General features: G+C 42.9%; 1 protein-coding gene across 28 annotated transcripts in view; it reads left to right on the top strand.

The window, feature by feature from the left end:
• svila (supervillin a) overlaps positions 1-5,996 on the top strand; it is a 68,135-nt gene extending 62,139 nt beyond the window's left edge. For 23 of the 28 annotated variants that reach the window (XM_061758027.1, XM_061758025.1, XM_061758023.1 and 20 more), the window contains 8 exons: positions 96-303; positions 375-508; positions 922-1,077; positions 1,573-1,716; positions 2,653-2,774; positions 3,042-3,197; positions 5,024-5,044; positions 5,256-5,996. In XM_061758027.1, the coding sequence (XP_061614011.1) occupies positions 96-303; positions 375-508; positions 922-1,077; positions 1,573-1,716; positions 2,653-2,774; positions 3,042-3,197; positions 5,024-5,044; positions 5,256-5,342 (1,028 nt within the window). In that variant the 3' untranslated portion in view covers positions 5,343-5,996. The remainder of the gene's footprint in view (positions 1-95; positions 304-374; positions 509-921; positions 1,078-1,572; positions 1,717-2,652; positions 2,775-3,041; positions 3,198-5,023; positions 5,045-5,255) is intronic. The other 5 variants (XM_061758029.1, XM_061758049.1, XM_061758048.1 and 2 more) reach the window with 1 other exon arrangement.
• The last annotated feature ends 6,180 nt before the right edge of the window (positions 5,997-12,176 follow it).

Genomic DNA, 12,176 nt, shown 5'->3' with positions numbered 1-12,176 from the left:
TTTAATGATGCAGTTTAAGTTTTACATTTAGTAGTGGGCTTGTCTTACTAATGTGGACATAGAGCGTACTAGTACCTTGCTGCCTTTCACCCCAGATGACTGGCGACTGTACTGTGTGCGAGGGGAAGTGGAGGTGGAGAGCCACCTTGCGGAGGTGGTGTGCCACTGCAGTAGCCTGCGCTCCAGAGTCTGCATGGTACTGCTGAGTGTCAGCCAGTCCCTCATCTACCTCTGGCACGGCTGCAAGTCGCAGGCGCACACGCGGGAGGTGGCGCACACCGCGGCCAGCGGCATCAAAGACCAGTGAGTGGAAATGGAACCCAGAAATTGACATGACTGATTTTCAACAGCTTTGTTTTTTTTGTTTTGCTCAGCTGTCCTCTGGAAGCAGGCCTCCACAGTAGCAGCAAGGTGACCATACGGGAATGCAATGAGGGAGCCGAACCTCTAGGATTCTGGGAGGCCCTTGGCAGGAGAGACAGGAAAGCATATGACTGCATGCTGCAAGGTGGGTGATCATTATCGGTCCAGCTATTATCACAATGACAGCCAGGAGAGTGCAGACCTCGGCGGCCAAGGCCAAACGACCTACATTTTTATTAGTACCAACTTGTATATCGTTATCCCAACTTCTGTATATGCCTGAAATTTTGATCATTTAAAACAAAAATGTTACTATTGCACTTAGATGAAATAAATACTTGAACAGATTTAGTATAATCCTGCAATGTTTCAAATTGTTATTAAACAAGCGTGTAAAGATTTTTCTGACTGAGTGAGTAAAATTTGATCAGCAGCTCTGTATTTATTACATTTGGAAGGGTTCACGTTTGATGATACAGCTACAATGTACAAATGTTTTGAAAGGTGAAAAGTTGAGCACGATGAAATGGATATCTTTATTTTTTCTCCGCCCCTCAGATCCTGGCAGGTTCAACTTCACGCCACGTCTGTACCAGCTGAGCAGCAGTTCAGGGGACTTTGTAGCCGTGGAATTTCTCTACCCAGCCAGAGATGCCCAGAAGGTTAACTCCATGCCCTTCCTGCAGGAGGACCTTTATTCTACCTCCCAACCAGGTACACATTTGTATATATGTATGTATGTATGTAATTAATTTATTTCGTCTGGAGGCCTTAAGATGAGAGGAACTCTGTTTACATCACAAGATGGCTGGTTTAATAAATAAATTAACTAAAATAGTCACAAAAGTTCTCTTTAATGCCTCGTGACTAAAGATAATTCCGTTTCAGAAGCAAAAAGGTTTTTGTCCACTTTCTGCTGTGTCAGTCTGATTTGTGAATGTGTCGCATTAATGATCATTTGTGATCCTCAAGTAAGCATTGCTTGAAAGATTGAGACAATGTGTCATTGACACAGAATTCATTCAGTAGTATAATGTCAGCATAACAACACAGCGTTTGGAACGCTCGAGAAGGACGTTTTTGTTTTCCCCCCGTAGGCTCCATAGGTCAACCAACACACAACACTTTTTTTTTTTTTTTTTAACGGTGTGCTTTGTAAATCGCACATTAGCTTGTAAACACGTTGTTGTCTTGTGTCCCCACCCTCAGCTTTGTTCCTGGTAGATAACCACCATGAAGTGTACCTGTGGCAGGGTTGGTGGCCTCGGGACAGCGAAAGCACCGGCTCAGCCCGAATCCGCTGGGACTCGGACAGGAAGTGTGCAATGGAGACGGTGCTGCAGTACAGTAGAGGTATTCCCCTTCCTATAGAGACCTTTGCGCCGTGATGTCACAAGGGTGGCAAAAGACGAAAGTCAAAGAAATAACTTTATGTAATTTGAACAAGGCAACTTGATTGAGAAAATGGAGTAGATGGCTTGAATGATGATTTTAGCCTTCTTCTCCACCGACACAAATTGAATGTGTCCCGTCTCAGTCGGAAATACGTGACGTGAGGTAAATTGCTTTGAAGCGAGATGACTGTAATTTACTTTTCAACAGATAAATTGATAAAAAAAATAATAACTTGACATTGTGGAAATTCAGACCAGATCATCGAGGGACTGGCTAATTAATGGACTTTTCTGTTGCTTCCACAAACCCGATGATGGTTTGGTTCCCAATCTGTCCCTTTAGAAGGAGATGTTAAGTAAATAAAAATGCAAATCCAGGAACTAAGCTGATGACGAAATGTGTTGACATTTCTGTCAACGAATTTAAAATGAGACTGAAATGTCACTCACAGACGAGATCACATAAACTAATTTTGTTTGAAGAGGAGAACCAATCAGACCGACATGGTAACACGCACAGGTGAGCATGAAAACAGTTAATTAAAAATACCTGTATGACTTTTTAACAATCAGGTAGTGTATATAAATCTGCTAGTCCAGTGACTTTCCCGCTGTTTTGCTAACCCGCCACCATTTGAGTTTGTTTGAGAACCGCTGATGTAGGTGAAAGTCACGACTCTCAGAAAGGGAAGCGAAAGTTGACTTACTTGTTTTAGTCGACTAAACCTACTGCAGGTTTCATCAACTAAAACCAGAGTAAACCTAAAACAGTTTAGATGACAAAATTATGACTAAAACTAAAAATTTGAGTCAAAAGACTTTGCCAATCAAAATCTGCTGTCAACATTAACACTACATAAAAGCTAACGATCTGCACTTTTATCGGATTGTGCAGAAAAGAATCCGAAAAAGGCCCCGAAGGCGTATCTGATCCACGCTGGCCTGGAGCCGCTCACCTTCACCAACATGTTCCCCAGCTGGGAGCACCGGGAAGACATCGCTGAGATCACTGAGCGGGTGTGTGGTTGAAATGACATTATCTCATCATCGCGCTGCGGTCTGATACGAGCCAGTGCAATGCTCATACAGTGAAACACATGCACATGCACGGCACTATTGTACAGAACAGACCCAAAGTGCAGGTCAGCCCATGTGGAAACCATTATCACTACTGATTTTCCTAATTCAATTTATTAGCCGCCATTCGACTCTTCTGGTGCTTTTAGCTTTTGGCATTAAAACGTGTGTGCGTGCGTGTGTGTGTGTGTGTGTGTGTATTGTCAGGAGGCCGAGGTGTGTAACCAGATCATCCTGGTGGAAGATGTGTTAGCCAGACTTTGTCAGACCACGTACCCTCTGGAAGATCTCCTGGCCCGGCCGCTGCCCGAGGGCGTTGACCCCCTGCGCTTGGAGGTCTACCTCTCGGACGAGGACTTCCAGGTAAAAACCTGCACTTAAATACTCTTTCCTTTATTACAACTGCTCTTTTCCCATCTGAGTAATATTTTGAAAGTACAAACTTTGCTATAATTTAGCTTTATGGTTTTAAAGTTGATTAGGGCTGGATGATATGGCCTTGAAATAAATTGGTTTACTTTAATCCTCCCCCCAGCCCCACTTATAGAAAATCAAATGGCATTATTAAGTGTTTTTTGTTCTGTTTTTTTTTGTTTTGTTTTTTTTACCCCTTCTGGGATATGCTTTACTTTTCCTGATGCCAAACTATTTCGTTGTACAGGTGAGGCAGGCGACGCCAACAAAATCTTTGCATCTTTAAGTACATACCTCTGGTCTCAAAATTCGTGCATGTCTAAGTCACTGCTTTTGAAACGTATAAATGGATGCCATGTCTTTGGCAAGGTTCAGCGAGTCTGCTCTGTGATTGCATTCCATTGGCCTCCTTTCTTGTCGTATCGAAAACAATGTGATAGAGTCAGCTCACTCCCGTCTGAAAAATAGTCACTAAATATAATAACCAAGTAGCTTAGTGGGCAACACTGAGGAGGATTTTGTAAATTGCCTCCTCTCTGTTAGCAGCTATGTTATCGGTGTAAACAGTGCAAGCCAACAGAAGCGGGCTTTGAACTATGTAAGCAGAAATTAAAAAAAAAAATATATATATATATATATCTATCTGCCCAGACAAAAAATACTTGAATTACAGTGAATAAGGAGCAAGTCCTGCCATGAATAGTGAAAATCTGTAGATAATTGACACCTACCCAAGAAGGTTTGCAATTGCTTATGAAATAAAAAAGAAGGCTGCAAAGCACTTTTTCTTATTGGACAAGGCTCCGACTCAACTAAATAAAGTTCCTCCCCTCATTTCAACATACTTCCTTGGCCACAAGATGGTACCAAATATTTTTATATTTGACATGGCTTTGGCCGGATAGGTTCCCCCCCCAAAAATGCGCCAACTTGCAATTGCTGAACCAAGAATATGCTTGAGTTCGCTTTAAGTGACAAAATTGCCCAGCCCTAGTATTAACTGGTTCAGTTATTTCTAGTGTTATGCAACTGTTAACGTGTTTATTACCTTAAATGCCTGTCCAGTTCTAAAGTTTTTTTGCTTGTTTGTGACCATTTGACCCTGGAACGGATTATCTTGATCAACATTTTATACGGGGACAAATGCTCGGACGTCTTATGTTCGAACTTGGAAGTTCGACTGTATGGCGTTTCTACTCTTGCGGGGAGCCTTACAACAATATACTGGAGTGTGTCATTCATGTAGAAGAACATTTGCAAGCGACAGTAGTTGCTAATGTTCGACCAGAGAGCCTGCTGTTCTAGTCCCAAACTCATCCTGTCATGCCTTTGTGGAGCCCTTGTCCAACATATCTTTGTAAGATGATGAATTAAGCGTTAGGGGCCCAGCCCAACCATTGAGTGATTAATTAGGCTTGTGGATTTTTTTGTCGGTATAGTACACCTCCAATCCCACTGATTCCTTCTCAAGACAAATCCATCAAACTGGAGAAAAACGTTTTTTTTTTTTAGTCTAATTTCAGCAGTGCTTGAACACAATGTCACAAATAGTGATGGATGGCATCATCTTGTTTACCTCCACTTTCTGGAAAATATTATTTCATAAATACCGTGACTCTCCTGTCTGTCTCTATTTATTATTTAGTTTTCCCTCATCAGTTGTCCGTCTTCCATCATTCTTTGTGGATTCATTTTTCATTCCAAGTTTCCATTCTGTCTCCATCACCGTTCTCTTCTCCTTTTTTAATGTATCTGTTGTTCATTCCACTCTCCAGGGTGTGGGGGCTAGTGGAAAGGTGAGTGGTCAGAGATCAGCATGGAGCATCCTCACTTTTTTTTTTTTTTTTCGTGAACTAAAACATCCCTTTTGTTTAGCATGTTAACTCATCTAGCAGCTGGCGTGGACACCAAACTGACTCCGACATACGAGATGCACGTGTGTTCTCACGGCCTCCTGTAGGGGTTCCTTTTAATTTGATGCTGATTTGTGTGCCATTGCTTCCACAGAAAGGCTTGCAGATGACCAGAGAAGAGTATGCCAGTATGCCCCCGTGGAAGCAGATGAACTTGAAGAAAACCAAAGGGCTTTTCTAAATGGAGCAGTCGGCATGTAAACAGACACATACACCAGGAAAAGCCAGCGCCGTTCTGTATGAGGGTTTCGAGGCTCAGGAGCAGCCTCTCCTGAGTCGACCCTCTAATGGAGATGACATCAACAGATGAGGATGAGAGGTGTGCCAGCTTCTCATTTATTTGTTTGTCTTTCTGAGCTTGTGTTTGTATAATAAAACTGCACTTGGGTGTCTGAGAGGACTATTTTACAGTGTGCATGCATGTACATACGATGTAGCATAGATGGGACACAGTCAGTGCCCTCACATTTGTCAGCCTCTTGTCTACATGTTTGACTTCTTCGTGCAAATAATTTATATTTATATTCATGTAGGACAAAAACTAAGCTAATTAAAATGTTATGAGTATAGAAAACTATTGTTTAAAAAAATGTTTGTAATCCTCCATTGCTGTACAGGTATAACATTTTGCCATTTAACCATCAAAATAATGCAACTTTTATGCCTTTTTTTTAATTGACCAACTAAAGACTGAGATAATGAAATGTATTTGATTCATAAAACCTACACTCTAGTGCCTTGCATTTGTGTACAGTTTATATACAGATCACAGTCTGCCTTTTGAGGACTTTTTGTGACAACTGTAATTGAAATAAACCCTGGATGTGGAAATGGATGGCAGATAATGTGTCAACTGTTTTTTTTTTTTTTTTTCACATTTGAAATTTTAACTCACTAGTTTGTTGTGGGAAAATTTCACTTGTCCAAATGGTTTTAGAGTGCTTGGGGTATACTGCAAGTTATTTGCAATTGATGTGCAGCTGGGCCATAGGCTGAGTAATTAAAATGCAGAACTTTTTCATGTCAATTGGAGGGAGTAGGTTGTGCAATAATGAGTTTGTAATGTACGACAATAGAATCGTGCTGTGGCTACAGGGGGAAAAAAGGCTAAGTAACATTTAAATCATGTAGTGTTTTGTATTTTTGAAATCGGCCATGGATTTATGAGTGCACTTTTCTGAACCAACCACTAGATAGAAGCGTTGTATCACATTTGACTCATTGGTTAAGACGACAGAAAAAGAAAAAAAAAAAGTTTTACCAATCAATTATTTCTACTTGCTTACCTTCTGTTTTTCTGTCCTTTTGGGGAATTGATGTAAACTATTATCAACATTAACCTGGACGGGTAATATTTTAAAACGACGACTACCTCAGTCAAAGAGGCTGTGCGTTCAAATGTCAGCTCGGTTATATGAAGTTTGCGTGCTTCCTCCCACATTCCAAAAACATGCATGCTCGGCTCATTAGAGACTAAATTGTCCATAAATGTGTAAATGTGAATCTGAGTTGTTGTTCGACCACTAGCCTGCTGCGGTGCACACCTAACTGTAATTATGCCATGAGAGCATGAACATACTCTGCATGTAAAATTAGTCAAAATATAGATTTTAGTACAATTGGTTACAAAGTGGTAGACATGGACTGTGTAGAAATGTCACACAGTAGTGGAAAGAAAAATGTTACTAATAAACTAGTTGACAGCTGTGTTCTATTAGTGACATTTTATCCTCAATAGTAAGAATTCTACACCAGTAGAATTGTCTTACATTATAATTGTTTAATTGTATTTCATTTTTTAAATGTAAATTTTATTTCTATTTAATTCAGTGTTTTTTTATTTTATTTTTATTTTCCACTAGAGAAAACCCACATAACACTGGTGGTACTTGTACCACACGTTCAAAATGACTGCTCTCATCACTGCTTTATGTATATCCATGTACAACCCCAATTCCAATGAAGTTGGGCTGTTGGGTTAAACAAAAATAAAAACAGAATACAATGATTTGCAAATCATGTTAAACGTATATTTAATTGAATACACTACAAAGACACGATATTTAATGTTCAAACTGATAAACTTGCTTGTTTTTAGCAAATAATCATTAACTTGGAATTTTATGGCTGCAACACGTTCCAAAAAATCTGGGACAGGGTCATGTTCACCACTGTGTTACATCACCTTTTCTTTTAACAACATTCAAACGTTTGGGAACTGAGGACACGAATTGTTGAAGCTTTGTAGGTGGAAATATTTCCCATTTTTGCTTGATGTACAGCTTCAGCTGTTCAACATTCTGGGGTCTCCGTTGTCGTATTTTACACTTTATCATGCACCATACATTTTCAATGGGAGACAGGTTTGGACTGCAGGCAGGTCAGTCTAGTACCCGCACTCTTTTACTACGAAGCCACGTTGTTTTAACACGTGCAGAATGTGGTTTGGTATTGTCTTGGTGAAATAAGCAGGGGTGTCCATGAAAAAGACGTTGCTTGGATGGCAGCATATGTTTCTCCAAAACCTGTATGTACCTTTCAGCATTAATGGTGCCTTCACGGAAGTGTAAGTTACCCATGCCATTGGCACTAACACAGCCCCATTACCATCACAGATGCTGACTTTTGAACTTTGCGTTCATAACTTTTCCTCATTGGCCCAGAGGACACGACGTCCAAAATTTCCAAAAACAATTTGAAATTCAACCCTCTCATCTCCTGCCCCTCACTGGGCAGGAGATGAGAGGGTTGAATGTAGTTGTTGGCTTCAAAGGGAGAGGTTGGCTGTTTGCTGTAGAAAGACTCAGTTTGTGCTGTATGTGGGGAGTAAAGTGACATGACTGGTTCTCAACTCCTCACCTTGTTTACCTCACCCCCACAATATCTTTAAAAGCCTTTAGACCAGTCAGTGACATTGAAACATTAAAATTCAGCGCACTAGTAGAACAAATAGGCCACTAGTAGTGGGAAAACAATATTTTACTCTTTAGACACAGTCGGCAAAATTGTTCTATTGTTACGCTGAATTGTCTTGGTCGTGAAAACAAAGAGCGTACTAGCACATGTAGCTTAAACTGGATATCAAGGATGGCAAAGAAATGTTCAAAGGTCATTCCATACTTCCTCTCATTGTTCCAGTCCTGCATGTGTAGGATTGAATTGTCTGTTTTAGTGTTCACATCTCAGATGTTGTCAGTGTCAGCAGTTGGCCTGCGATGAGGAACAAGAGTAATTAGAGGGGAATGTTCCTGCAATCACACAAGAACAATATACACAGCAGGTTTCTGTTGATGGAGCGCCTGCTCTGCTCATCCAACTGTTGCTTGGAGTGTTGCTCAATATTTGCACAAGCTTCCTGACAGCTTGTCTTGAAACAGCAACAAGAAAGAAGATGTTGACCCTTTAAAAAAAAAAAGAAAAAAAATGCTTACATTGTGGTTCTCGCTGTTTTTCATCATCCTGCTTTCTCTTCCATGCTCACTTGTTGGATGCTTCTACTGCACATGTGAACTCCTGTGGCCTGTGAGGAGTTTGATGTGTGACATGGTGCGTATCCTCCCTCCTACTCCTCCACGCCCACTCAGGGCAGCATGCTCCAAACTCCCCATCCCCCTCTCCTCCGTGTCTCCTGGAAGTGTGTGTGTGTTTGTGTGTGTGATCTGCCAGCCCATTTTGACTCTGATCCAAGTTTCTGTGGATTGCGCCTCCTAGCATCTCTTGATACAATCCAATATACAGCATGCAAATAAGGTACACGAATGCAATGTACCAGAATAAGGTGCAGCAAGCTCAAAAGTACAGTAACAAACACATTACGGATGTTCAATGCTACTTTTTTTCAGACTGATACCACTACGAGTATTCTCTCTTGAGTACTCACCGATACCGAATATCGATACTACTAGTATTTTTTGATACATAAAATTTAAATTAACACAATGACTTGTAATTTTGAGCAAGGACTTTTGTTTCTTTTCGATGCACGTGAGGATTCACTGATCTGGTGAAGCTGATGAAGATGAAATAATAATTAGATTATGCAGGTGTTAACTCCCCCTCCTTGAGCCGTCACTTTATCGTGGTGGAGGGGTTTGTGTGTCCCAATGATCCTAGGAGCTAAGTCACCCATGGCAAACAGGTCCTAGGTGAGGGACCAGACAAAGCACGGCTCAAAGACCCTTATGATGACGACAAAAAATGGACTCAGGTTTCCCTTGCCTGGACGCGGGTCACCGGGGCCCCCCTCTGGAGCCATGCCTGGAGGTGGGGCTCGAAGGTGTGTGCCTGGTGGCCGGGTCTGCATCCATGGGGCCTGGTCGGGCACAGCCCGAAAGGGTAACATGGGTCCCCCTTCCCATGGGCTCAACACCTGTGGGAAAGGCAATAGGGGTTGGTGCAGTGCGAGTTGGGCGGTGGCCGAAGGCGAGGACCTTGGCGATCCGATCCCCGGCTACAGAAGCTGGCTCCAGTGATGTGGAATGTCACCTCTCTGGCAGGGAAGGAGCCCGAGCTGGTTTGTGAGGTCGAGAAGTTCCGACTAGATATAGTGGTACTCGCCTCCACGCACAGCTTGGGCTCTGGTACCAGTCCTCTCGAGAGGGGATGGACTCTCTTCCACTCTGGAGTTGCCCATGGTGAGAGGCGCCGAGCAGATGTGGGTATACTTATTGCCCCCCTGCTCGGCTCATGTATATTGGGGTTCACCCCGGTGGACAAAAGGGTAGCCTCCCTCCGCCTTCGGGTGGGGGGGGACGGGTCCTGACTGTTGTTTGTGCCTATGCACCAAACAGCAGTTCAGAGTACCCACCCTTTTTGGTGTCATTGGAGAGGGTGCTGGAGAGCGCTCCAGCTGGGGACTCCATCGTTCTGCTGGGGGACTTCAATGCTCACGTGGGCAATGACAGTGAGACCTGGAAAGGCATGATTGGGAGGAACGGCCCCCCCCGATCAGAACCCGAGCGCTGTTCTGTTATTGGACTTCTGTGCTCATCATGGATTGTCCATAGCGAACACCATGTTCAAGCATAAGGGTGTCCACATGTGCACTTGGCACCAGGACACTCCAGGTCGCTCTCCCTTAGAGATAGGGTGAGAAGCTTGGTCATCCGGGAGGATCTCAGAGTAGAGCCGCTGCTCCTGCACATCGAGAGGAGCCAGATGAGGTGGGTGGGGCATGTGATTCGGATGCCTCCCAAACACCTCCCTGGCGAGGTGTTCCGGTCACGTCCCACCGGGAGGAAACCCTGGGGACGACCCAGGACACGCTGGAGAGACTACATCCTTGGACTGGCCTGGGAATGCCTCGGGATCCCCTTGGAAAAGCTGGATGAAGTGGCTGGGGAGAGGGAAGTCTGGGTGTCCCTGCTAAAGGTACTGCCCCCGCGACCCAACCTCGGATAAGCGGTAGAAAATGGATGGATGGATGGAGGTGTTAACTCATGAAGTGGCCAATACACAGTATTATTACATACCTACAATATATACACTACTGTGCAATATAATAAATGAACGCTTAATGGAATTAGTGAATTCTTCATCAGTCTGTTGACACATTTGCTTTTTAGCTCTGCAGAGGTTTAGGTCAGTTTCTCAAGTTGCACGCAGATGCTCAGATGAGGCCCAAATTCTGTCAGTTTCATGCAGAAAAAAGGGAAAACTGTAATCAGGAATATTTAGTGTAGTATGGGAGTTCATCCAAATTACAAAACGCATATTTCATCGATTTTTCTTCTCCTCAGTGTTCCTCCCCTCTGGCCTCACGATTGCATTCCTGACTCCACTGCCTTGCAAGTTCACCTCATGGCTTTGTGTTATAGTTACGACACTATTTATCCTTATGAAAAGAATTCTTCCTTGGACATCAAACAATAATCCCTTAAAGTTTGACAGGCCTTCAATTACAACCTTGAATGCACAGAGAATAATTCCATTAAAAGGCAGGCAATGTAAAAACAGTGAACCCCAGCATAATTGTTATTCGGCATTCACAAATTCACATTTGCCGTTTTTATTTTTTTGGGAACCTATCCAATTTTTTGTTGTTGAAAAACTCACCTCCATATTGTGGCTTTGTGCCAAGGAACTATGTTGAAGAGAACTGAGGTTGAAGAGCTTCATTTAGAGAAAATGTAGAGCTTTGGTGCCAAGGATGTGTGTTGAAGTGAGTTAAGGATCTTCATTTTGACAAAAGTAGTGCTTTGATGTCATGAGGACTCTGCAGGCAAAATAAAACCTTTTTAAAAGGTTGCATCAATTACTCGCAGATTGTCACTCTGTCAAGTTTGATTTTTTGTTGAGCTTCAGAAACTTTTCCACAGCAAACTTCACAACATCCGACCACCATCAGTTTACTTGATTAGCTCGCTGTGAAAATACAGGTGGGGTTGTGTTTTGTGCTTCCAATTTCCTGTTGTTGTTTTTTGTTCTTTTTTGCAACTATTTTGCCAAATTTCTTTTTTTCCTAGCTATAGTTCCTAAGTGCTGCGAAGATTTCCACTGAGGTAAAGCTTGAAATAACAGAAAAGCATGATCAATGTGCGCAAAGCAGCGTGTGCGTAGTCGTTCCACCATATACTGTATACTGCACTGAAGCAGAAGACGTCGATAAAGAAGTTGACGTCGGCGGGGGGAAGGGGTGGGGGTGTTGGTTGCAGGTGTGGGAATTTTGAAATCACCATTATCTTCTTTCAGATTATGATTGGAATGCCCACCTCAAATTTGGATGCCTGGGGCCACCATCCCGTCGCCCCCCTCTGCACGCCACTGGCGCTGGAACAGATAGATGGCATTTCTATTCATTTCAATGGGGAACGTTTATTTGATATACATGTGATTTGAGGGCACGTGATGACTGGTTAGAGCGTCTGCCTCACAGTTTTGAGGACCGGGGTTCAATCCCTGGCCCCGCCTGTGTGGAGTTTGCATGTTGTCCCCGTGCCTGCGTGGGCACTCCGGTTTCCTCTCACATCCCCAAAACATGCATGGTTGGTTAATTGACAACTCTAAATTGCCCGTA

The sequence above is a fragment of the Phyllopteryx taeniolatus genome, chromosome 20 (genome assembly GCF_024500385.1).
Source record: "Phyllopteryx taeniolatus isolate TA_2022b chromosome 20, UOR_Ptae_1.2, whole genome shotgun sequence".
NCBI classification, from domain to species: Eukaryota; Metazoa; Chordata; class Actinopteri; order Syngnathiformes; family Syngnathidae; genus Phyllopteryx; species Phyllopteryx taeniolatus.
This window is presented reverse-complemented; position numbering and strand designations above follow the sequence as displayed.